Below are 26,915 nucleotides of genomic sequence, written 5' to 3'. Positions count from 1 at the left end.
TTAAAGTATAACGTTTCATGTACGAGGACACAGACAGCTTGTTTATTTGAAAGCCCACAAGCTCAACTTAAAATACAATCATCAATGTATTTTGTTTCATATTACATGAATATCCACTTCATTCTCAAGACGCACATCAACTCGTGCAGGCAGATGAAATGCTATAGCCCGAGTGGATGAAATTAAAAACAAAAAAGAAAAGTTTATCAAGTTTTACAAACTAATCTTACAGGCAAAAGAAGTAAATTCATTATTAAGATGACAAGCGTAGATGCACAGAGGATATGCAAACAGTTATATCAACTCCCACTGTTAACACCAGATAACCATCAGTTATCACCACCCCTAAAATTCAAAGAAACAACCAGGGCAGATTCTTACATGGAAATAACTATATGCTCTTTAAAATTTGAATGAAACAATTTCTTTCTCCACCTTCCAAAAGAACGTACTGTAGAGTTAAATTAAAAAGATTGGCCTTCACCATGTGGGAAACCAAATTTAGCAATTCCTATGGCAAACAGACTGAAACAAACCAAAACAAATTAAAACTCTGCTAGCAGATTTCTTTTGTCCAGAAAGGGAAATCACTGAGTTGGGAACATTTTTGTGGATTTCAGAAAAAGCATCCATGGCCACGCTTCCCAAGGTAGCAGCAGACACTGGAGTCATCCCAAAAGGAACGGGGAAATGGAAAGGAATGCTTACTCAGATAGAAGAAAAGAATTCATTGCTTCCTGAAGGTCTAACTAAGAGTGAAATTCCGGAGGAAGATACTTGAAGATCAACCCATTTATGCTCTCTGCTTACATTATGGCAGATGTTCCTTGTGCAAAGCAGAGGGAAACTGGAAGAGACTTGTGCCTGACTGCTATTGTCAGACTTCTACATCTGGGGAAGGACTAGGTCAGATAAGTGGTAACAAATATTACGCATATAATGGAACATTAATAAACAAATGCTACATGTGTAATTAGTAGAATTTGGTTTAGAAATCCCTGAACAATGAGTATATATAATTAACATTTCAGGATTTTTATGGGAAGTTAAATACTGTCAAAAGCCTGGAATAGTTAGAAATTTAACTTCACGAACTGAAAGGCCAGCATTCACCATATTCAAATGCACTTTATTCAAGTATATAAAGTAGAATAGACAATATAGAACAGATGCTTTGATGAAAACATGTCAGCTGTACACTAGTATTATAGTTTTAAATGAAGCCAAACTTTACTTAAGTTTCCTATAACTCATGGAATAATTCATTCCTTTCCCACAAACTACAGCTTACATGCCAGGCTGAAAATAGATTAAATGAGAACATGAAGAGGTTACCTTCACTGAAAGTTTCAAAAAAAAAAAAAAAATTAAGATCAAATTGTCAATTGTCATGCAAGGTTTTCATTTAAGTTATTGTACGCTAACTTATATAAAAACAAAAATGTAAACCAGCTTCTTTCACAACAGAATAAACTACTCTTATTCTCTCAATTTATCATTAAATTATATTGACCTCCATCTGTCAAAAGAATAAAGACATAGAAAGTAGGAGTGTAGTTCCATAATAACAAATGGCAACAAAAATTAGTTCAAATGGCTTTGAAAACCACATGAAAGTCATTTCTTCATAAAGAGTTACTTACATTTGAATGCCTGGGATTATTTATTTAAAAATGAGTGCAGCAGAAAATTAGAAGATGCTCCACACTGGATTTTCACACTCTACTAGAATCATCTCAAATATTTAAATATCTTCTTGTGAAAGAACTAACAATAATTTCAGAATCTTAGCTGAAAAAGGGCCAAAACAAACATAATGCTATTTACGGAATTCAAAACACTACTGCTTCAATGTTTTCAGTAAAATTGGCAGTTTCAAATAGGAACAAGGAAGATGCACTGAAATCAAAAGAATTTGTTTAAAAGAACATGTTTCAGGTGTGGAAACACTTGTACTGCATAGAAAGTAACTTCAAAACAGAATTTTGACTAAGTAATGAAAAATAACTAATATACTTTCTCCTATACACCAAGTTTTTGTTTTTTTTTTTTGCATTTGACTAAAAAGCTCACCATGTTCGGTGGATTTGTCTGGGATGAAAATGACTTTGGCAAGGGGCTTTTGCATCTATACTTTGCAGACAGTGCTTTGAAACTGTCAGAGTATCCAAGGAGAAAAAAAGAGGATGTACAGAAAAAATGGTATTTGCTAAAATTAAGCCTAGAAAAACAAAAGACACGAAGCAGTGAATTTTGTCTAGCTGTGAATATTGAGGTTTTCCCAATCCAAGTCTCTTAGTAATAAAGTAGCACCCATGTTTTGCTTAAGTCAGCAACCTGAGCATTCAATTGACAGGGTTTATTTCTCGTCAAACACCAAAAAACCCCCTACTTAAAGATGCTGATATTACAAAGACAAGACATACTCAAAGATTAGCAAAGCTCACACAACGTTGATTTGTCTCAATTTGTACAATAAGGCAGGTCAAGTCTTTCAGCAATCCTTTACTCTATGACTTGTCAGTTGTGTTTAAAGTGGGAAAAGTACTCAAAATGGAAAATACTCAGCATTTTTACCCTCCTCCTGCACTAGAAGTGCAATAACATCTTATTTCACTGTATGCTAACAAAATCTTACACTAAAACCAGCTTTTTGAGTTTTCTCAGGGGGAGGAGGGAAGTCACCTTCTCCAGTTTCCATAATACTAATTTATATGGTTTGTCAACTGGTGAGCATGTAGGTACAATGCAGCAGTGCCTGTTCAGCATTGCTCCTGAAAGGAAAAGCCTTCTTCCTTTCCCTCCCACCATCTCCCTCATAAATGTTTAACCTCACTGTTCAGACAGTTAAGAAATTTTCTGCTGGTTTAACTGGTTCAGTATGGACCGCAGGAAAACAAATGCTGACAATAGAGGAGGTAGAATCAGGAACAGAAGTGGGGTTCTACCAACTTCACTGTTAGCAAGCAGCCATTAACACAGCTTCACTGGATTAAAAAAAAAAACAAAAAAAAAAGAGACCAAAAAAAGTATTTCTACATTTATTTGATATATTAAGCACCATTCCTTTTCTTTCTGGAGGAAAATAGCTCGTGCATAAGGAAGCTGAAGGCTAGCAGTGTCATGTGTCCATTAACCAGTACAGCACTCCACAGCTGTATATTACAATGGTATATACTATTTTTACAGCACTTTATATGCACATAAAACTCCTTTTAATTTCAGCTGCACATACTAAACTCAGCAGTCTGCAAGTCGGTCACAACATGACTAATACCATCAGCAATTAAACTCTTCTATTTGTAGATCAACTAACAATCCTGGAACAGCATAAGAACTGTCACAGCTCTCTAAATGATCACCTCCTTCTGTTACAATCCCTTCTCATTTGCCAAGCTTTCAAAGTCTGCAAAGTAACAAACTCATTTTATTCTAAGCCTGATTCAATCCCAGAGCAATGCTCATGCTATAGAATAAAAGAGGCAAGGGATAAAGCAGGAAATACTTTAAGTCTGCAAAAATATGAATAGTGCAGCAGAAGCAAAGTAAGGTTGTACATGCAATCAAATCCTGAATACCTGACTAACAGTAGCTTTCTTTTAACTGGAAACATCTGTGCATTTTCCTGATATTTTTGCAACAAAGAAGTAGAAGCATGCTGATCCCTTGAAGGATTATCAGAAGGACTACATTCTTTGAATATTGATCTTTGCCACTTCAAATGATCAGTCACAGTTGGAGTAACAGGCAGTAATCCATAGGTCAGCCAACAGAGGGAAACAAATACCTACAAAATTTGTCAGCAAGAAACAAAGACAGGGAAGCAGGGATTTTGGGGCTCAAGCCAATTTCATAAGGATTGGGGCTTGAAAACTCTCTTCTAGTCTCCTCACATAATAAGAGTTTAGCCTTTCCCTTCTCACCTAATCTGCATTTAAGTGAGATTGCTGCTTCTTTCCAAAATATGAAAGTGGCTTCCCTTCTGAGTTTGCAGAAAACAAGTAGTAAAAATTAAGATTCATATCTGCTTCTCCTCATTCTCGAATATTTAAAATAATGAGTAAGAAATAGCATGTATTGACTGTTTTGTATATGCGAAGTCAGAAGAGAGCTGGGGCCTGAGAAGAGAAAAACTAAAATCCAGCAAAATAGTCTGTATTCAAAACAAAGTTATACCACTTAAGCTTCAGAACTTTGATTGCCAGAATCTGTAAATGAAGGACTCAAAACAATATAAACATCTGTGCTGGACATTAAGACATGAAACGTTCAAATAATACGCCATATTGCTATTTTAAGCTATAACATATCTGACTTCTACACTGTCTTTCTAAAAAGAGAAAGCTATCCATGGAGTTTGGTACAGGCTGTTCAGTATTTTATACAGTCAATACACCTGCTTAACATTTTTCTAATATTCTCTTCCAGAAGATAGAATGTGCGTGGCTACAAACTGAAACAAAGGATACAATTTGAGGAGTTAAAAGCTAGTAGAGCAGAAACCAGTTTAATACGTATTCTAAAATTCCTTGTTTTCTAACAAAAATCTTGATAAAATGGTTATATCTTCTCCATGGATCAAGGGTTGTTTTTTTTTTTCCCAATATTTTTAACAGTAGACAGGGGAAAGCACTTCAATGTTGGGAAAATGAAACAAAAAACTGTGAGAACAGTATATGCTTGCTAAACAAGAATTATGTTTATTTAGCTAGTGAATCACCTAGAGGAGTAAATTTTCACTTTCATGATAGCAATCTGTCAGGCTTGCAAACACCCAGAAATAGGAATTAAAGATTTTAAATGTAGTTATAAAGGTCATAAAAAGTCTGATTTAGACTGAGGTACATTTACTCAAAACTGAGATTTGTTGAGTGGTAGCAAACAAACAGTTCCTCAGACAAATGCACTTTTTTCAGTATACATGTTACAGAAAAAAAAATAAAGAAATGTGCATTAACTGGTGGTGTCCACCGAGCTGCATATTAATATTCTCTTACACCAAACAGTTTGAAACAAGGGAAATGTCATTCTAATATAATTTTATGTTACGTTTCATTTGGCTAAACTGCAGCTTAAAGTTGCTTTGCCATTTTAAAAGATTACTACAATAATTTTCACATGAACATTTAGACTTGAGTTTTACTCCAGGACTAAATATGGCATGATTTGCTTTTAATCTGTTGAATAGCTAAAATCTGACAATTAAAAAAACTACAAAGAAAAAAAATTAAGTTGAAGCAATGTGAATCTCACATCATTGAACCACTTCTAATGGTTAAATGTTAGTATTTAACAAATTCAAAGAGTTAATGAATCCTTGCATTCGTTCAGTCTCCTGTGCCTTAGCTAGGATGCATAAATACAAAAGACAGCAGATACTGGTAAAAGCTTCAGGACAGAAAGTGCTTGACGAAGGTACAGTTCTCAAGTGTGTTTGGTGAGAGAGTATAAGGGCAGATGCACTGATGAGAACCATTACAAGAAGAGTCAATTTCGTGTTAAAGTGTTCAAAGATGTCACCTTAAGCAGAAAAAAGCTTTAATAACGTCTTCTTAGACATATTAGGCATTTCCAGAGTCTACATCATTAGTGTTGTAATTCTAGCAGGATATCTCCATACAGTTATTGTTTGTTTCTATTCCTCTCCTGAAAGAAAACAAAAACAAAGAGGAAAATCGTGTTAATACACAAAGTTATACATTATTTGCTTTCCTCTCATTAAAGAAGCAGCATTGTAAATTCTCTAAAATCAAGCAACTAGCTTTCAAGGACTTCTATCTTCATAACTTTACAACCATCTATGTACACTTTCTCTCTACAGTAGATACCAGATAAATGAAAACACAAAGATCACGCTCCCAGATATCTTAATCAAAGACTACTGCAGTAAACGTTTTGATGTGCTTAAGATCAAAAGGTAAAGGAACAAGTTGCACCAGTACTTCTTCCTCCATGCAAACACGGTGCTGTGATGACAAGATAAAATAAAAAAGGTCAACCATACAATATTTTTCTGTCTAGAAGTTACTTACAAAAAGAGTGAGGTAGGAATGGCTGGGTAAAGACAAACAAAAAGAAGATAACAAAAAACAATGACAGAAACCGCTCAAATGCAAGCCTCACTTGCAATCAGGCTGACATTCACCTCAAAGCTACCACAGAGGTTTAAGATGTTGCATTTAGTATAAAAGAAGATGCAATATGTCATATGTGTAAAAAAAAAAAAAAGATAAACAGTGTAAACACTACTCATTTCACTGTATCTCTACTAGAGACTAAAAAAATCTACCACTGTATTACAAGACTAACAGAGGAGTAACATTTTCAATGATTCATCATTTTCTTTAAGATAAATATACAATTAAGTATTATGATCTCTAGGAAAAGAACAAACAGCAATTATTCTTTCTTGCCTTCATTATGTATCTTGCTAATTAGATTGCAGGAAGACACTACAGTTTGACTCTAGGAAACTTAGAAATTTTCTTCCTTTTTTTTTTTTAATGCATCACTGAGCAAGTTATGTAAATGTTTGATAATACTTTCTGGAAGAGATAGCTCCCTGCCTCATTTAAAAGAAAACAGAACTCATTTCCAGTGTTTTTATTATTGCATTACACAGGATGTTATAATTGGAACACAAACATAGCAAGGAAAACCAAAATAAACCAGGAGGTATTTGAACAATTCAAAACCACTATCTGATATCATGCTGAAACTTTATTACGTTAGAAACTACTTAGTGAAAGTGAAAATTCACATATAATCCCAAATAAATTCTCACAAAGACATTATAATGAGTATACAAAACATTGAGATAGTTCCTAGAGAATAGTTATCTAGTTTTCCTCAAGACAGACTTCTGCTTCAAGAAAGGCTGCTTCAAAATGAACACCAAAAATGTAAGGCTTGCAGAGCTCTTGGTCACAACAGTGATCTCACTGTCTCAGTAGCTGTACAACTTGTGTGTTCCAATCTCTATAACAGAACTTCAGTATATTTAAGGAGCAATGTTAGCATTATTCTACAATATTCTTTTTTCCTAGTTCAGAGATGCATGGCCAATATTTGCATAGTGATTTTAAAATGAGATTGATGCTATCAGTCATTAAATTAATATATATTAGTATGCTAAGAGTGTATCTCTAGGCTAAAAACACATGATCACTGGGTCTCATGCCTATGTACATAAAGCATGCAAAAATAGCCTGCTTATGTACATCTTAGATTACTGCTGTACTATTAGCAGACTTAACTGCCAAGTGCTGAAAGCCACTACTGCTGTATTATAGCAGCTTACAAAACTGCAATGTTAAATAATGATATATCAATATTTTTTCCATTTAAAATACTACCTGCACAAAAGTAGCATCATCAGTTTTCCTTCATTTCCAGGTAAACATTTAGTCAAGCTGACTACATAGCATCTCTCTGCATTCCAAACTGCTCTCTCTCTTCTTATATTCAGATGAGTAATATCTTTTCCAAAACTCAGCATCCTAGAGTAAAAAGCTTCTCAGGTCAATTCACATTCCCTGCCAAAGGCCAGCACAGCCTGCTTTACTTCCCAATCTACCAGTGAGGTTACCCAGCTTTGGGTGGAGTTTATGAGCAGGAATGGAAAGCAATCCAGCATTTGATTTAGAACTATGTGGGAATGGAACAGCTGGTTAGCAGTAACTGCTAGCAAGAGACCATGTGGTGAGCAAGCTTCATGCATGCAAACAACTTTCTACACAAACTGACAAAACCAAATCAAGGTGAACCTAAAAAGGTTTGGGCATAAGAAACATGCCTCAACCTAGAGTAAAGAAAGATATGTAATGAGCAGCACAGCAATGTGTGGTCAATTTTGAGTTCAGTGCACTAATTGGAAGATCCTGTGCTAAAAAGCAATCACAATGCAATTTATCCTCAGATTTAAAAAAACCTCTATGCCAACAAAATTTCAACCTTCAAAGCAACAAAAATATGCTCCGATCTGATTTGAAAGAAACTGCTGAGATGTATAACACTACTTTCTGGAATTTCTTGCCCAAAACAAGAGAAATGAAAAATGTTCATTTTTAGTAGCAAAATTGAAGTGGAAGCTTAACAAAAAGAACTGCTACAGCCCTAAGACACACTTCCCCCCCTAAGGTCCTACAAACTGAAGTTCAGAGTGAGAGAAGAACTTTTGCTTATTTTATGATAGTTGGAGGTGCGAACATTGCAAGGTGTCCATTTTTAAAGCTATTTAGGGTTGCAAACTTGCACAAATTGCAGATAGTTTCCCCATGTGTTCAACTCCAGCATGATCAGCTATACTTGCAAAAAAACCTTTGCAGAACTTGTGTATCATGCTGCAATCTTTAAAATGTTCATGCTTGAAGCTCTCTGCTTTGCCCCCCTGTCAAGAGACAGCATTCTTACAGCAGTTTCAAAAGGGAACGTGCAGCATATTTTAGTTGCTTCAGCGCAGACTTCGATTTAATCTTCATGTTCATCTGCAACATAAGCAAACATGCCAGACTGCATTCTGTGAAGGGAACTGCAGGCACACACCTCTGCCAACCCTACTGTGTAGGCTGGAACACCTGGCAGAGGTGGAACAGACAGCTGTAGAGATGGTGAGAAAAAGCCACAGCAAAGCTCATGAAATCTCATTTACTAATGGCTTCAGCCATAATCTGCCATTTATTGCACCCCAGCATATCATTATACTGGGACAGCAGAAACACTGACCTTAGTGCTCGAGACCACAACCAAGAACAGATTTCTGAGAAAAGCAAAAAATGCTAGAAATAATTTACCCCATTTATAGCAAGGATCTCATCAGCTGTACGTTAATGAAACTTCTAAAGTTAGGTGAAATATCTCATCAACATCTCACTCAAATTCCAGAGAGAGGGTAAATCTGAAGATAGATTATCTTACAACCAAAAATTACTTAAATGTATCTAAGTAGCACTTTTAGTGATTATGGGAATCCGTGAAGGAAAGATCAATTGGGAAGGATCTCTAGAAGCCTTACACAAACCCAGAAATTAAGCGCTGCTCAGGTACCACCTCCTCCCAAACATTTAGTTTCTTCTATTTCTTATTTCAACATGAAAAGTAAAAGTCACAAATTAAAAATCAAGGACGTCAAATTAAACTTTACAACTCCAGAGCTCCAACTTTTCCAGTAAGCCATACGAATTAATACTCGTCCAAGACCCTGCTGTTGTAGATCATTTGAGCTCCAGACAGCAAATAAGGCTTTCAAGCATATGAATGCTGGGAAAGTCTGTAAAGCTGCAAAACCCAGAATTCTTATTTTCCATATTAATTTTGATGGCATTTTACTTATTTTAACCTCAGAAAGATTCAGCAACAGCAAAACCGTAAATATTACAATCATTGTGGTAAATCATATTTGAGCAGAGCATTCTTAGCAGAACAGACAGAACATTCTATATTTTGTTATACTTAAGAAAATATGAATTCATATCTGAACTCCCACAGCACACTAAATAACAAGGTATGAACATTCATGAAGGTGGAGAAAGAAACTTAACTAATTTAAAGATACTATTAATGACAAACCACAAAGAAAGGCTCTGCAAAAACCAAACTTAAAACTCCACGAGCCAGAAAAGCTCTTCCAGTCTCATCTTCCCAGATGGCCAATCCATCACTGACAATATCCAATTCTAACTAGACATAGCAAGTGCTTCCCTACAGTGCAATACACATTGAAATATCAGATTTTAATTAGCTACAATATAGCCATTGGAGGAAGCTCATTAAAAAGTAAAAAAAGAAACTGTGTAATACTGACTTTTGAGGCCTTGGAACAGATATCTGATGTAAGAAAGAACTGCAAAAAGCAGTTAGATGACTGACATCTTTGTTACTTCTACTCAGAAAGCCATGGGCAACAGAAACAAGACCTTATTTAACAACTCTGCTAAAGAATCTAGAATAGCCTTAGAAGAGAAATGACATCCACTGCAGAGTCTAGAAAACACTGTGGGGAAGACTTCTCAGCCTCACCACTAACTCTCTCCATGTACATGTAACAGAAATTACAATCTGCAACTCAAATTACTATTTCAATTTAAAATCTGTCATGAACATACTTCATCTCGCTTTCTCATTATATTCCATATGAAAATGGAATTAACATACAAGTTTACTTACATTCTCACAACTGAATATGACCCTAAGTAGAGAAGCACAATAGTAACCATAATTACCTCTCTGTTAAGAACACCACCACACACTGGAACCTGGCTCAAACAGTTCATCTGATAAAAAAAACACCATAATCCATGATTACAGATGATTCTGAAGGTTAAAACCAATCAACTTTCATACTAAACCTCAACAATTTAGTTCAATTCAATCTGTACAAACAGCGTTTCTAGTTAAGCTTCATATAGCTTTTGACTGTTGGTTTGTTGGTTTTTCCATTAAAGCACCACCAACAATCTACACTTGACTTTCTCCTAACGCCAGTCCACCTCTGGCATGAATTAATGAAACAACACTGAAGTAGAGTGAAGTCATGCAGGTTGTGACTACCTTATGCAGACATATTTTGTCACACTTCTCGCAAACTGCAGGAAAAGCATAACATTCCAGTCAATTTGTTCTCAACAGATTCATCTGAACAGGATGCAAAAGGCTACTTGTGAACAATCACAGATCTTTTGCTCTGGAAGAAACTTAGAATTGCTCCGGTGTCTTAAAAAAAAAAAAAAAAAAACCAAGAACTTCAACAGGACATTCAGGAACACTGCAGTTATCACAGACCACACTCAATTCCTTCATATTTATGAATATTAAAAGCATTAGATTCCAAAAATGATTTGCCTCATAGCATTCAGGCAAACCATTTAGTTGATGTTCCTAGCTTTTCCGATAGGGGTCTGTATATTACAGAAGAAATTTGGTCATTCTGCTCAGCAGAAAAGTCTCTGAAGTCCTCACTCTGCAGGCAGGAATTTCAAATCAAAAAGACAAGGGAAAAAGATCCATTTATATCTCTTTCTAAACTAAGACTACCTGTGAGCTTAATTGCATTCCAGCTCTTTCATTCAACACTTCAATACTGGACTTCCCCAGCTGCAACTCCTTTTTCCTTAAAACAGAAAGGCTGTATCACTACTTAAATCCTTACATAGTCAATATATATTAGTGATATCACCTTTTAACATCCAAATCTCTCCATATCGTCTTTACCCTGTAATAAACTTTACACCAACTCTGAACATGAACAACTGTCTCAGCCAAATGCACAGACAACACAGGCATTGAAATTCATATGCCTGTAAGAAAACTTGCAGATCATTTTCAGCTGCTCCTAAATGACTCACAACGCTGAAGCATATTAAGGCATAGGAACTATGCATCATCACAGGACGAAAAAATTCTGGATCAATGTATAAATTCCTTGTGTCCCAAATAATTCTCTTCTCCCAGGACCAGGGATACCCTTCATCTTATGCACATTAACAGTAAAACTTCCTGGCAAATTATTTTTTTTCTTGCAATAGACATTACACCTTCAATACCACTCTTATTTATAAAGAAAAAAACTGTAGATATGCAGCAAGTTCAAGAAAATTCTGAAATAACTCTCAAAATCTGAGAAGTATAGAGCAAATGCATTTCTCACAAGACATTAGAAAAATCTCATTTACTGTTTTGAATCTTTAGCACACACAAAAAAAGCAGTACAAGATGACAGTACAACTATCAATTACCTACATTAAAAATGTTAGTCACTAACTCTTTTCTTTCACTTGTGCAAGGATTATGTGTTTATATCAGAGCTTGACATAGTTGAATGGGCTGGAGCAGGAGGAAAGAGACAACAGTTCACAATTTATGTTTCCTCACTTTCCTCATTCCTCTACAAGATATTTTTCAGAAATAATCTAATCAAGCATAAAGACAGCAATGTCCTAGAGTAGAAAGATATATTGTTTAACATGTTGTTTAACACTATCATCTGATAAGATAGCTTATCAGAGAAACAGCAGCCACATCGCTATCACAACAAAGGAAAAAAATATGAAATTACTCTGAGTCAGAAAATTCTGGCTATATGAGCACTCCTATAACAAGGTATGTAGTGCAACAAAAAACCAACATGGCAAATATTCACCTGCCATTCAAAAGTTTCCTGTAAAGAAAAAAACTCCAAATGCAAATTAGAGAAGCAGCTGAGATTATACTCATTTCATCTTCTACAGATAATAATTATTTGTCAGGACTGTTACAATAAAACAATTTCATGATAGTGTTACTAAGTCAGGATTCTACAGTTATGAGGAACCACAACCTTCTGTCCACCATATGCTACAAGAAGTAGAATTCAATACTAAGCAACACCAAAGGAGGTCCTCAAACAACAGATAACTACACTTTTAAGAAGTCACCCCCTGCGGGTGAGTGAAAACCTAGGAGTATTTCAACAGCTGTTTGTTAGTTTGGGGGTAGGTTATTTGTTTACTTGGCTGGTGGGGCTCTGTGTGTTTGGTTGTTTTGCTTTTGTTGTTATTTTGAATCAAAGCCGGGCTTCATTTTGACCTACATATTTACTGATGGCCAGGTGTATAAATACAACAGATATTTTGCAACTTGTTTTCCTACAGTAATTACATACTCTTAAACAGCATATTTTAAGCTTTTAAGCTTAACTTTTTTTTTTTAATGCATCATATTGCTACTGCTTTCTGTTGAAAGACAATCCAACAAGTTTTTGAACAGTCTTCAAACACGCACACTTACACCACAACCCCCAAGCAGTAATTCAAACTAAGGACTAATGCAACTAACGCAATTTCAGATTTCAACCTACCATTGACAAAACTTGTGAAAAAGGAGCCTGCTAGTTCCTTAGATGAAAAGATACAGAATCATAAAACAGATTGGGTTGGAAGGGACCTCGAGGATCAACAAAGCTCCTACCCCGCCACAGGCAGGACCCACCAACCTCCACGCTTAATACTAGACCAGGATGCTCAAGGCCCCATCTAACCTGGCCTTGAACACCTCCACGGATGGGGCATCCACAATCTCTCTGGGCAGCCTGTTCCAGCACTTCACCACTATCATAGTAAAGAACTTAGCACCCAATACATTTAAAATAGGATACTAGAACCTCAGCAATAAGAAAAATGTGAGTGCTGCACAAGTTTGTTTCCAATCCTACTTTTACACATCTGGTCCACAGCAGGATCACATCAAGCACTGACTGATACAGCAGTTCTAATATTTACACTTTGAAGCAACCTGTATCAAATGCAAAGTTAAGGAAGTCTCATTCATTGCACTTTTACAAGTACACTGTCATAACTTGAACAAAACAATGACAAGTCATATTAAAAATTAATTACTGATTCCCCTGGGTTGTTAAGATTAATTTTTTATTACCAATTACTTTCAAATAAGTTAGCTGGGATGAACAGTTATAAAGTAAAATAACATCTATAAATCAGATGACATTGCTTTATTTAGATCATCGACTGTAGGCAATTTTGCTACCACCTTTGCAACAATGAATGAGTAACCAGTCTTGAAGTAACATGCGAGTGACTACTGCCATCTGATACATTTACTTTTTTTACTAACAGCAAAAAGAAAACTTATGACAGAAACAACCACAGCTGCCACAGAAAAAAGGCATTAACTCAACGTGCATGGAATACACAAGTCTACTGGCAGAAAGAAGCATACTAATTTGTATACAGCTCCATAAATTTAGATGACCCTAGGTAATAAAGGATTACTCAACTAACCATAAAATAGAGCTTACAATACTAATTACTGAATTTCTAAACCATGCTTGAATCATGAAGGAGTTAACAAGTGAATGTTTACAGCTTAAGGATAAGTTGTTTCTATACTGCATCAGAACAAGAAGAAACCTAGAGGTTTTAAACCAACAGTAGTTTTTAAGGGAATTAGTTTAATTTGGACTTCCTATACTCTAAGATAGGGCCCTGGGCAGCCTGATCTGGTGGGGAACAACCTGCCCAATACAGGGAGTTGAAACTAGATGATATTTAAGGTGCCTTCCAACCCAAGTAAGCTATGAATTGTATAAATTTGCTTCAGGCATGTCTAAAGTACATCTTCAAAAAGGAAATCTCACTCCTAGACACAGAATCATGGAATGGCTTGGGTTGGAAGGGAACCCAAGGAACATCAAGTTCCAACCACCCTGCCACATGCAAGGTCACCATGCTCCAGATCTGGTACTAGAGCAGGCTGCCCAGGGCCCCATCCAACGTGGTCTTGAACACCTCCAGGAACAGAGCATCCACAGTCTCTCTGTGCAGACTGTTCCAGCACCCTCACCACTCTCTCTGTGAAGAACTTCCCCCTGACATCCAAAATATGCAGTTCTAAACTCATTTTTTGTAATTTGCCAGAAAAAGAAGTTGTTCGCTGTTGTGTAGAAAAATCAACATCCATTGTGCAAGTACCGTGACAAGTATGTTTGCTTTCACTAGAACTGGAAAAAGCAGCTGTATTAATAGAGAAATGTAAAGTTCCGTACTTGAGTCATACAGATACTGTATGCATCACTGAAAATATTAAAGAGCAATATTCCTTTATTACATAAAATACACAATCGCAGTCATGTAGATAGAGACCTATTAAATGCTGAGTTTAATACACTGATATTTAAATTTAACATACACAGAAACATTACTAAATCCATGCTCAGTCCCTCCCCCCTACTACACGTCATGGATTTTACCTACTGTAGAGAGATACAAACCACAAATAAAACAGTTGCTAGGACATATCTGAATTATGACTCCTCTGGTAAGTTCTTTCACAAAAGTATCTGCTATACTTTCGAAGCCAGCATGGTCTTCATGAAGTGTCTTAAACTATCAGAAATTAAGGCACTTCTGACACATGAATGCTACAGAGAAACACTTAGTCTTGCCTTTTTGAAACATTATTAAAACCATAAAGGTTTACTAAAACCTGCAAAAATCAAAATTTTTCCCTTACGTAGAATATTAGATAAGATCATGGTCCAGTCTCCCATCATCAAGATGGCACAGAAGTAGCAATACTGATTTAGGACACCAGTGTTTTTCAAAAATTATTTTAAAAAAAAGAGGAGTACTCTGAAATTAATGCCTCCTACTTTATTATATTGGCCCATGGTGGATGCTGGCATCCATGGTGAGGTGGATGCTGGCAGAATGGCAGAAGAGGTTGGACCTAACCTAACAGAGATAAGGAGACAGTGGAGCAGGTGAAATACTTATGCAGGCAGAACGATGGCAGCTTCAAATAAGAACAAATTCAGGACTTTATATCCCACAAGTCTCCCAATTTGCATAAACCATAGACTTAAGGATATTTTTACTCAGGAAGTGGTGTGATGGATGAACAGAGAGCAAAATCCCACTGATGCAAATTCACACTTCTGAATATCAACTAACTAGGTAAAGTAATTCCAGATCCCTGAAGTAGTTCTAAACGTGATAAATCATGCATTTACTGTTACAGTAGCAAGTCCGGAAAAAAAATATAGCAAAAGTAAATATTGAGACTAATGGTGAATGGAACAGTTTTTAGTGGTGGGAGAGTTAACCTGACAAGCAAGTGCTGTAAAACAGTTCAAAGTGAAAGTCTTTTTCCTTTTCTGATTTTCTGAAATGCTGACCTCCGAAATTACAGTTTTCTCTACAGATTTATCACAGGTATACTTTTAATCACAGAAACAAAACTACATATATTTTTAATTGCACTATCAGAATTGCCCAAAATATAATTCTGACACTGCATAAGTCATTATATCACCCATATATTTCAGAAACCTACGAAAGACAAATTAAATCAAGCAGAAAATCTACTCTTCGCAATAAGCTTGTTAAAAGTTTATTAAAACACAATTTTGATTTATTTGGTAATTAACGTTAACTTCATCTATAATTTCATGTTTCTTTCTTTAATGACACAAAGTAGAAGTCGTCTAAACTGGGAGACTACAGTTAGGGATAATGCACTCAATTCCATTTTTGTTCACTTTAAGAAGTAAAACACTCAGAAGTCATCTTACACATGCCAACGTTAGCATTGAGGTTAAACATGTAACTTGTTTTATTAACACAGGTTCAAGAAAGTTAATCTTTTCATTAAGAACTAATTATATCGAGTATATACACCTCGGTGAAAAAGCACCATGTTCTGATTCAACACTCACACTGAGAAATTTCAGTTGTATGAAATAACAAGGCCACCAAGAACCGAAAAAACAGGAGAGCTACTGTAATACTGGTTTCTTACCCTACGCATGGCTTCCTCCTCTTCTTGACGCTTTTCATAATGTGCAAAGTCATCAAAGATTGAGGTGGTATGCTTGAAAGTAGCAATTATTTTAAGCACTTGCTTGGCTTTTTCTAGGGGTACTTCTTGAGTGTCCCTCGAATTGGTAACTGGTTTGTTGTCATTGTTTTCCAAGCGAATATGCCGCAGTTGGTTATTGGGAACGTCTTTGACAAAGATCCATTTGACATCAAACTTGCCCTTCCACTTATCCTGAGACCAGACGCCAGCATATGCATTGTAGTCCACAACAGACTTCATCTCAGCCACTCCACAAAAGTGTCCACTGCCATTCACACTGAAGAGTAAATAGAGCGGGCCTTTTCCATTCAAGGAACGGTAAGCAGCATCCAAGCGCTTATTACCATGCTCAGTACTACACCAGATAGAGTACTTAATGGAGCGATGAATATCGTCCTCTGAATAACTTTTGATTATAAACACACGTCCATTCTTCAGGTTCCAATCGAAGTCTTTGGGATTGTAGTTGTTTATGGCCTTTAGTTTCTCCAGCACTGGGTGCACTTCCACACCAGAAGGTGAGGAGCTGACAGATACAACACCTAAACCAAAGTTTTCACTGCCAGCTCCATTGTTCTGGCTGAAGCCCACACCCCTATTACGAGGCGCTACCCAGCGGTTTTGCAACTGCTGCTGCTGCAACTGGTGAGGCTGGGCCTGCTGCTGAGGTCCTTGTTGCTGTTGTGGTTGCTGTGGCTGAGGCTGCTGTTGAGGCAGTTGGCTTTGCACCAGTGTCGGTGGTTGAATTAATGGCTGAGGCTGTTGGATTATGGTCTGAGGAGGCAGTACTGGTTGGGCTGGGGGAGCTTTTACCACTGACCCCTTGTCATCCCAAGTTCCAATATTCATGTTGTGTTTTATAGGTGGTGGTGGTACAGCAGGGCCCCCAATGCCCACGTTACCTTTAGGCTTGAGTTTCGGCTGAGGTTTAGCAGGCTTCCTTGCAATGGCAGCCCAAGAGGTTGGTTTAGGTGCTGAACTGCTAACTGGGGGCACGCTGTTGGCTGCAATACTTGTCATACCAGTACTGCTCAGAGCTGAACCTACAGTTTTTGTTACAGCAGCTGTCATATCTCCACCAATTTTCAGTCCAGTCATGCCTTGCTCAATGCTGCTAATCCCAGGCACCTTGCTCAGAGTATCACTGCCAAATCCAGCCTGTCCATCTGCTATGGCTCTCCCAAGAGAACTAGGTGGATAGCCATAGCTGCTGCTGTAAGCAGAGCTTTGCGTTGATTGTCCCTGAGATCCACTCGTCCCCCATGTAGAGAAGTCTGCATTCCCAGGAAAAAAATTAAATCCATGCTGCCCAAGAAACGGAGGGGTGTTTCCTAATGCCCCAGGTTGACTAAATACACCATCAGGTATGTAATGATGTTCACCATTACTCATCTGTCCATAAGTTGTCAAGTATGGCATTGGAGGGTCACCTGCAGTTGACCATGCTGCTTCGCCTAAAGAGTATGGAAATCCAATGGATGGAGCATAATAACTAGGCATATATGGGTCTGACATTGGTGGATAGCTGTTACTCTGCAAGAGAATAAAACAAAAATCAGTGATACAGGCTATATGCTCAGGACAAAATATTTCTAATACCATCCAAAACACTGTTAACGATCATATGAATGAACCTGCAACTTTCCCCATTCCCTCGAAGGTAACAAAGATGAGTAAGAATACCTATTGGAAGTAGCCATGTTTTCAGAAACCATTTAAAAAAAAAAGCAAGTCATAAAAACTGTAGTTTCCTTAACAGAGAAACATAACTGCAATTAGGACTCAATTTTTTTGTATTCTTGTTCCTTTTTTGTCAGATTTGTCTAATAGGAGACAAGTACCAGAACATAATGGCAGGAAGAATGCAAGAACATCACAGAATTCTTTGTTTCGTGAGGAACAACACTCAAACTAGCATTCCCATTAAGAATAATCTGTGGTCTAGCAGAACAAAGATTACTCACTAAATCCAAATTCCACTCCCAAAACTCCTAAGAAATCACAACAGTTATGTCTTTAGATGATGAAGTTGAAGGACTACCCACCACACAACTTCTGATGTTGTTTTGGAAAAAAACGCAGCACATCATCATCCCTCAGATAATGCCTCCTTAATATTGTGTTATTTGAGGAAATGCGAAAGTAGGAAGAGTTCTCAAAAGTCTTTTAATAATTTCTTTCCCTCTCAACACCACAACTTACAAACTTAACGTACGTTAACTTCTGATTACAGAAACAATTCACAGCTCTGAAAATAAGCCATTAACATTCCAGCAGAAGCATTATACCACAATCCAGTAATATTAAGGTTCAATCTATTATGCAATCAACTGTGAGATACTCCTACTAACATCAAAGGGAATTATGTCCATGCATTTAATACTTTCTCAGAGCCAATGAAACTGTTGTTTTGAACTTCATCCAAAATATAATTCATTGCAAATTTAAGGTGTAGGGTTTTATTTTGATGTTTGGGTTTCTCTTTCATTTTTTGAAGATTCTTGAAACTGGTTATTTTTGAAGTTGGAATACAAGAGCAAGAGACATCAGAGCATGCTTATTAGCAGAATCTTATCCAGAATTTAAGACAACTTTAACTGTTTCATGTTTTATGTATAAATACAATAAGATACAAAACTGTATTTCAACATCTATTCAGGCAAGTAATGCTAAGAAACAGTGTTCAAAAATGAACTAAGTCCGGAATTTCATTGAATTCCAAAGTTAACTTCAAGACAGTAAGCAATGTTCACTTACCTGATTTGTCTGACTACTTAGATATGGCTCAAAATCATCATCATTTACTGCATCCTTTTGATGAATCGAACCGTTCTGTACTGAAACTAAAAATATATTTGTATTAGATATACTTTCTACAAGACTAATGATGCACTTTCAAAATAGGTAACACTTAATCACCTGTTCATTGAAACACTTCTACCGATGCTTCAATGAGACAGAATACATTATTGTTAAGCTTTATTCTGTTCAAATCAAAGAAAATAGACCATTAAGCTCCCCAGTCAGATCTCAGAAGAGGTCTGGAAAGACTGCAACCAAAGCAACTATTCTTGATGGTGGAGTTCCCTTCCTGGAGGAGGAATTTTCTAAACTACACAGACAGAAAAGCTACAGTCACCTTATTTGCATGGGCAGTAAATCCAGCGTTTCCAGAAGTACCAGATTAAGTGCAAATGTGCAGACCAGTGAGATCACACATATTCAATAGGTTCAGTGAAATCTGCAATATATACCTTTCTCCTGAAAAGATTAAAGTCAGCAACCCACCAATACAACAGGGAAGGGCTATTTCAGCGGCCTAATTTTCTAATTCCTACACAACTATTAAACTGCACTGAATTAGCAACACATCTCGAGTTTAGAGGGGCCAGTGAAAGACAGAAACAGAAGTTAAAGTCCCCAAGAGCAAGTTTACAATCCTTCCCCTGCACACATGCCATTAGACACTGGAATCTCCTCCTATCTGCTCTTCTTAGCTTTCTATTTATTACTTTTAGTTTCATTTAAGGCATTAATACCTACTTGGCATTTTCCAGTTGCTCAAATTACTTGAAGTAATTCTCAATTCCCCCCCCCTCCCCTATTGTTCAAAATTAAATTGCAGAATTTTCTACTAAACTTCATTGTTTCCAGAGTGCAAAGCAGAACAGTGACTGAAATAAGCAAGCAGTTTATATGAAATTATAGAACTGAAAGACAAAGAAGACTTCTCAAAAACAACTGACTGCTTTTCAGAATGCATTTTTTGCTGCTGTTACCTATCAGTAGGTTTGGTGAAAACAAGTTTTAGAGTAATTGATAAAGTGCTCTAAGAATCGATGACACGAGAAGTTACAGCAAAGCAGCAGATTTTCTGACAGTTGGGAAAACTAAGTTGACACCTGCTTTTCTCTTTTAGCAAAAGCTTCTGAAAAGTATATACAGCTACGTAACTAAACCTTCAAGGTTTTTTTTTATATGTAGAAAGTGTTTTAAGAGCATGTTTTGTTGCTTGGTTGTGTTCCTCCCCCCACTAAGGTTAACACTGCAAACCAGACACTTCACAATTTCTTCCATGTTTGATTTCAGTAACAAGCTGTCTTCAGAGAATTAAACTAACTGGAAAAATAACAAAGGAATACATACAAACATATGAAAAAATGGAAAAACGTATTAATTTCAGACAGCAGTAACAACAGATAGAAAAATAATAATTTAATAAAGAATAATAGAAGATTTGTTCCAAAGCAGCTACCTGAGAAGGAGGGAAGCAACTTCCACTTTATTTATCATTCTGGGGTTTTAGAAGGTCACTTGACCATTGTTATACACTGACACAGTGTTTGTATACCAGCTGCAGACAATTGTGGCTAACAACAGCAAACACAATGTGTGTTAAAACATGATATAAAAATATTTGTAAATTAAATAACAATTTAAGATAATAGTTTTTGTTTGTTTTTCCATAAATACAGAGTTTCAGCTGTTGGTCACTAATCATCCTAAACATAAATACAGTGGAAACATGCAGTGGAACTCTATGTTCCTTTTTTCATTTGGCCCAGTCACACAAGAGAATGATTCTCAAGGTCTCTTCTCCACACCACGCCATATCCATTGCTTAGTCTTAACCAAAGACTATAAACAGCAATATTTCCAAATACAATTTTGTTATAACAAAAAAAAAAACAGAAAGGAGGGACACGAGTTTCTTAAAAGCATACAGCCACACATAAAGCAATATACAAACTACATGCCAAGATTAGAATTCTATCAAAATTAATCTCTTCATACTGACAGCTGATCTTCATAAAACAAGCCATGTTTATTGTTTCAGAGGCATCTAAAGGTCTCTTAAGATAATTATTTTGGTCAGCCATAACTAAACGTATATTCTTATAAATGTATTTTCTTTCTTGTTTATTCTATATTGAGATCTTAAGTCAGCAACACAACATAGTTCTGTGCTGCCATCTCTACTACTAAATGTATACACTTTTCAATGAGACAGCATCATTACAACTGTTTCTCCAGCTTTTCACTCTAACTTTACATAAGATGTTTATAACGAAGAATGCAGCCCACACACGTATTTAACAAGAGAAAACAGATTAAGATGCATGCCTTATACCCAAAATCTCATATTAAGTATTCTAACTGAACAGGGCAGTGATGAAGAATACTACCAGAAACTAACCTACAGTTAGTAAAAGCACCTGTATCAGTCCAACTCTGAAAATATTGCATGCTTCTTGTAAAAATACAGTGTAATTAGATACCAGGAAGAAATAACTCATCAAATAAAGGAATTTAAAGCTTCTGTTCCTTCAACTGTTGCTATCCTTTGAATAACCACTAGCAAATTGCACAAACGATGGCCAAAGGTATTAAGAATAAATTTCTCCCTACATCCAGATTAACGTGGTGTGTAGTAAGTACTAAATGTAACCTGTAGTGTTCTATTCTTGTTTTAAACCTAATCTTATATTTAAATTTCCTACAAAACCAAAAATATATACACAGGTAAACACAAGTCAGGACTTTCCTTTCATAGGTGCAATATGCTAGCACAAACTAAAGCAAGAGAGAAAGGGAGAAAGGGAGCTTGGGGAACGCCAGGTCCTCATTATCCCCATTGTAAGACATCATTTGGATGATATCAGTTTTGATGTCTTATGTCAGTAGTACAGTATTTAACAAATAGAATAAGAAAACTTTCAAGATAAAATCATTTACTGGTCCAAGTCTCTGAAATACTGGAGTTAATGTCCAGATATACTGTTCTGTAACTCAGATGTATAATCCCACACATTTCGGTCAAAGGAGAATGCACATGGCACCTACTTTTAACTAACTAGAAACAAAGCATCAAGAGAATTTTCTCAGACAATACAAGCAACTTCTCAGTATCATTTGAAGGCTTAGTACTCTTATTTCAACATGAAAAACATTTTATTTACATACCCAATCTCATCCTTCTCAACATCACCACTCCTATGCATATGCACAGAGCTTCAGATTAATCTGCTGACTCAGTAACACATATTCCCTCAAGGTCCCTTTAAGCTGGGACCATATCATGACACCTGAAAAAGATTACTGTCTGCTAACATTTGGATAGGAAGGATTGCTGACACTGACTTAATATATCCTCTTGAACAAACCTCTGATCTAACAACAACTACTTAAGCTACCATCTTCTATCTCCAAGCCCTTTAATCTAACTCCAAATTAAATTAGTTTTGTAAATTATTTGCTATACTTTATATTTCAGTAGAACTGAGCTGATTATTGGTTTGTTTCACTCCAGTTTTCTTTAATATCATATTCTCACCAGGAGACTTGTACGTTATTTAACAGGATGCAATCCACTAAAATCCAAGTTCAGAAATGCAAAAACCTCCTTATTTAGACAAGTTGAAACTGTGTTTTGATTTACACATTTTGCAGCACTTAAAAGTTATAGCACAAAAAATACGTTGACTTGTGCATTTTCATTATTAAACAAATTGCAGGATAGTATCTTAAATGGGATGCTCAATACTTTACACCCAATTCATATATTGAACATATAGTTCAAAAAGTACTTCTATGATTCTCTAATAGTTCTAATTTCTCTAGAAACACAGACATCATAATTTGAAGAACAGAAAGCCACAAACTACTTGCTAAAATGAAACTGTCTTCTCACTTAAAAGAAACACAAAGGGCAAAAACATAACCTGCTTCAAAGAAAAATCATAAAAAGTTCCACAAGTACTAGAATATGAAACAAGTACTCAGTAAATATATGACTACACTGAACAGATCTAAGGAGGCAGACACTGAATGCATGTTGAAATTAGAAAGAAACAGGCTAGATTCAACAAGATTCTGGAAGCACATGCCAACATGAGCAGTACAAACAGAAGTAGATAATCTGCACACAGACAGAACAAGAGAATAATAAAGTGTGGATAACATTAAATGACACTTCACAGAGAACAATTAGATTCGTTCAGATAATAAATAGCAGGTTCAAAAAATACACAAGGTCCACAAAAAAGTTATTAATCCGCATGCAGAAATAACCACACTGAATGCATCACACAGGTGGCTGTTTGTATACTAACCTACGCTCAGCTTACTGAGCAGATAAGAAATTCATCGGCACAAGTGTGCTGACTACTCAAAAAACCCAAATAAATTATTGGGTTGGGTTCCTTTTGGTTTGTTTGTTTTTTTAATATCAAAGATAAACTCTACACCAGAAATAACTGCAGGACATAATCTGATATGCCATAGGACAGACTGGCCAAGCATTTTAGAGTGAAGTAGTTGATTGTTTCTATGGGAGGGAATAAACCCTATTTTAAATACAAAGATGTTTAAAAAAAAAAGATGAAAAAAGTAAAAACAAACAAACAAAAAAAAGGCTTAGGAAGACTACAAAAATATTCTCCACAGACGGACCCAAGATATTTTCTGAAAATAAGGAGGGTGATGTGTTCTGTTCACAGATATGAGTAACTAAGTAGTCACACAGCTCGTGTTTCTCAAGCTAAGGAAGCTGCTCAAAAGACTCCTCCTGATGATTCTAGTACACTGATTCCATTCACTGTACAGAAAGATCCAAGGTATACTGTTAAAGAGATCATGCAATCATATCAAACAACATCAGCTAAAAAAACAGCTGTTATCTTATTACTCCTGACAATAATCTATCTGAAAAATAAAAATGTAAATTGACATACTATTGTACCATTATAAAAAATGCTGGGAAGTAATATTTAGTATGCAATTTCCTGTCGTCTTCATCTGAAATAAGACATCCCATAGCTGCATTCCCTTCCCATAATTGTCTCAGAACACATTAAGCTCCACAAACAAGATCAGACATTTACACAAAATTACAGTGAATCGACTTACCTTTATTTCCCTGTCCTTTAGGTCTCTGTACATAGGAAAGTGGGGAAAAAAGCAAAACAGAAAATTTTCAGTTAGAATCCTCTGATGTTTTTGTCAAGATAATTTAAGTTTACCAGTTCTTTTCAATTTAAATATCAATTCAAGCTATTATAAAAACATCCTGATGTACAAATCCAACTGAAGAGTTTTAAAATTGAAAGAATTTCACGGAAAATCATTAAAATATCCTACAGTCTTTTAAAACATGCAAAGCTTAACTGGCAGCAGAAATCTTAACAAATGAATTTTGATTGCCCCTCCTTGAGAAACATAAGCAATAAACACAGCATAGCCTAAAAGAACAAAGAAAGTTAGCTTAAGATTACTGCCAGTGCTAGAGCTTCATTATCATACGTCATCGTTTAAACTGACTGATGGGTACTTATCAGGGAAAAACCTATAATGCCTTGCCTTTTAAATGTACAAAAGAATATACAGTAATATTGCAAGCTGAACTACAAGCTATACATTCCTTCTTCAGTCAATTACATTGAGAAAATGATACCATGTTTACGCTTTCACACAAGAAAATAATACCTTAAGGAGAATTTTTTTTTTTTTTTTTTTTAGGATTAGTCATTACAAAACACTGTTAATCTGCCACGCACTAAGAACCACTGTAAAAGAACGAGTTACGGTAACCTTAATTCCTCTATAACAAAATAAAACAAGCTTAAAAAGAAACGAGCAACTTGTAACCCATTAGAATCTAATTCATCTCCTCGTGCATGTACAACTAATCATGAGCAGATTCTCTAGCTCCACTACTCTCCAGCAATTTTTACTCCTGAAAGATTCAGGACTGGTTTGAAAGTTTAGGCTAGGTTAGAGAAAACCACCATCTTGCTTGCATATATAGCTGTCTCAGAGTTAGGTCTCTATTTAACACATCTCCATCTAAAGCTGTGCTGATTAGTCACTTCCTCCTCCCAAAGGGGGAGGAAAACATCCTTAAGAAATCCCAACATCTCATCTTCTGAGATATAGCTCATCCAGTCACACAGAGAGCAACAAGAGCCACGAAACTAAAAAAAAGTTGAGAAGCAGCAGCCCCCATTGAAGGCTAGAGAGCAAGGAAAGCTTACAGATCACTGAGCTAGAAATAAGTGCACAAAAGGAAACCGGAGAGCATACACGGAGACAAAAGGCACAAAACACTGAAGACAGAGAAAATAAAAGGGGGGAAGGAGGCTGCGAGGAGAAAACTTTGGAGGAGAGGCAGAGGCCCAAGGAGGAAGTGAGGACCAAGGCAGAAAAGCGCCCGCCAAGAGAGAAAGAGCAGCAGAGGCCTGGCAAAGGCTGAGAAAACCTCGAAGCCCTGCGAGGAATCGAAGAACAGCTGGAAGAAGCGGAGGTCGCGGAGAAGGAGGCCCGAAAGAAGAAAACGCGAGTGAGGAGAGAAAGGCAAGAAAAGAGAAAGCGATAACCAGAAGTCGGAAAAAAACAGGGAGAGCCGAGGGAAGCGCTCCGGGAATGGCGAGAGGAAACGGGCGCCCACGGGGCCTGCTGAGGGCTCGCTCGCGGCGCGGGCAGACGCAGAGCCGCCAGGCCGGGCTGGGCCCCGCAGCGGGGAGGCGGAGCGGAGCTGGCGCGGCCCGGCGGTTATAAATAGGGGCCGCCGGGGCCGGGCAGGGGCCGCCATCGCGGGCGCCGATCGCCCGCCGCTCCCCATGGCGGCGGGGAGGGACGGAGCGGGAGGCCGCCGGGCCGCCGCCCTCCGAGCGCCGGACGCGGGGATAAGGGATAGCGGTGTGCGGGCGGCCGGTACCTGATCGACGCTGGTGGCTGACATTCTTCACGGGGAGCCGCGATCCCCTCGCTCCGCCTGGGCCTCGAGTGATTCCGCACGCCGGGGCCGCTCGCCCGCCCGCCGCGCCGCTCGTCTCCGCCTCCTCCTCCCCGCTGCCGCCTGATTGTCGCCGCCGCCTGGGTTCGCCGCCGCCGCCGATCGGGCTGCCGCTGGAAGGAGCCGGCCGGCCGCACGCAGCGCCGCTTCCCCCCCCTGCTCCGGGCTCCGCTTCCCCACAATGGCGGACGGGCTCCGGCTCCCACTTCCGCTCCGCGGCGCCCTGACCTTCCGCTCCCCCTCCGCCGGCGACGCCGCTGACCTTTCTCTTCCCGTCCCCGCCTCCATGTCACGTGAGGGTGAAAATGGGCCCGCGCGCGCCCGCTGCCAGTGACTCAAATGGCGCGGGGGGCGGCGCGAGCGCCGCGCGGGGTGGGAGCGCGCATGCGCACCACACGACTCAGGCGGAAGGGCCCGGCGCCACTCCCGCCGCGCTCCGTCAGTCTCTTAGTGCGCACGCTCCGCGAGGACAGCTGACGAATGCCCGGGGAGGGAGGTGATGAATGTTGGCGTCCCGCGCTCCGCTAAGCGTGTGCGGTGCGCTGAAGTGGGTAGCCGGCTGGGCAGCGCGCATGCGCGCGGGGCAGTTGTGGGTTTGGCCGCTTGGCGTGTGGTGGCTGAGCGGTTGTGTCTCTGCCGTACTCGTTCCACGTGGGGTTGTGGAGAACGTCAGTGCGAGCGGTGCTTCTGACGGGCGGGCCCTCGGCCGCCAAAGGGGCTTGAGCTGCACCTCCGCTACCTGGGAGCCCCTGTGCTTCTGAAGAGAGAATGT

The 26,915-nt window shown here is 38.0% G+C and overlaps 1 protein-coding gene across 1 annotated transcript; it reads right to left on the bottom strand.

Moving 5' to 3' along the window:
- YTHDF3 (YTH N6-methyladenosine RNA binding protein F3) lies at nt 1-26,207 on the bottom strand. The gene is made up of 5 exons (XM_085221182.1): nt 26,066-26,207; nt 24,259-24,283; nt 19,108-19,193; nt 16,291-17,883; nt 1-5,646 (listed from the first exon to the last, which is right to left on the bottom strand). Exons 1-5 carry the CDS (start codon nt 26,087-26,089, stop codon nt 5,623-5,625), a joined length of 1,752 nt encoding a protein of 583 aa, XP_085077308.1. The 5' UTR covers nt 26,090-26,207; the 3' UTR covers nt 1-5,622.
- Nucleotides 26,208-26,915: the final 708 nt, after the last annotated feature.

This window comes from Meleagris gallopavo, chromosome 3 (genome assembly GCF_905368555.1).
Source record: "Meleagris gallopavo chromosome 3, MGAL_WU_HG_1.1, whole genome shotgun sequence".
Taxonomy (NCBI): domain Eukaryota; kingdom Metazoa; phylum Chordata; class Aves; order Galliformes; family Phasianidae; genus Meleagris; species Meleagris gallopavo.
This window is presented reverse-complemented; position numbering and strand designations above follow the sequence as displayed.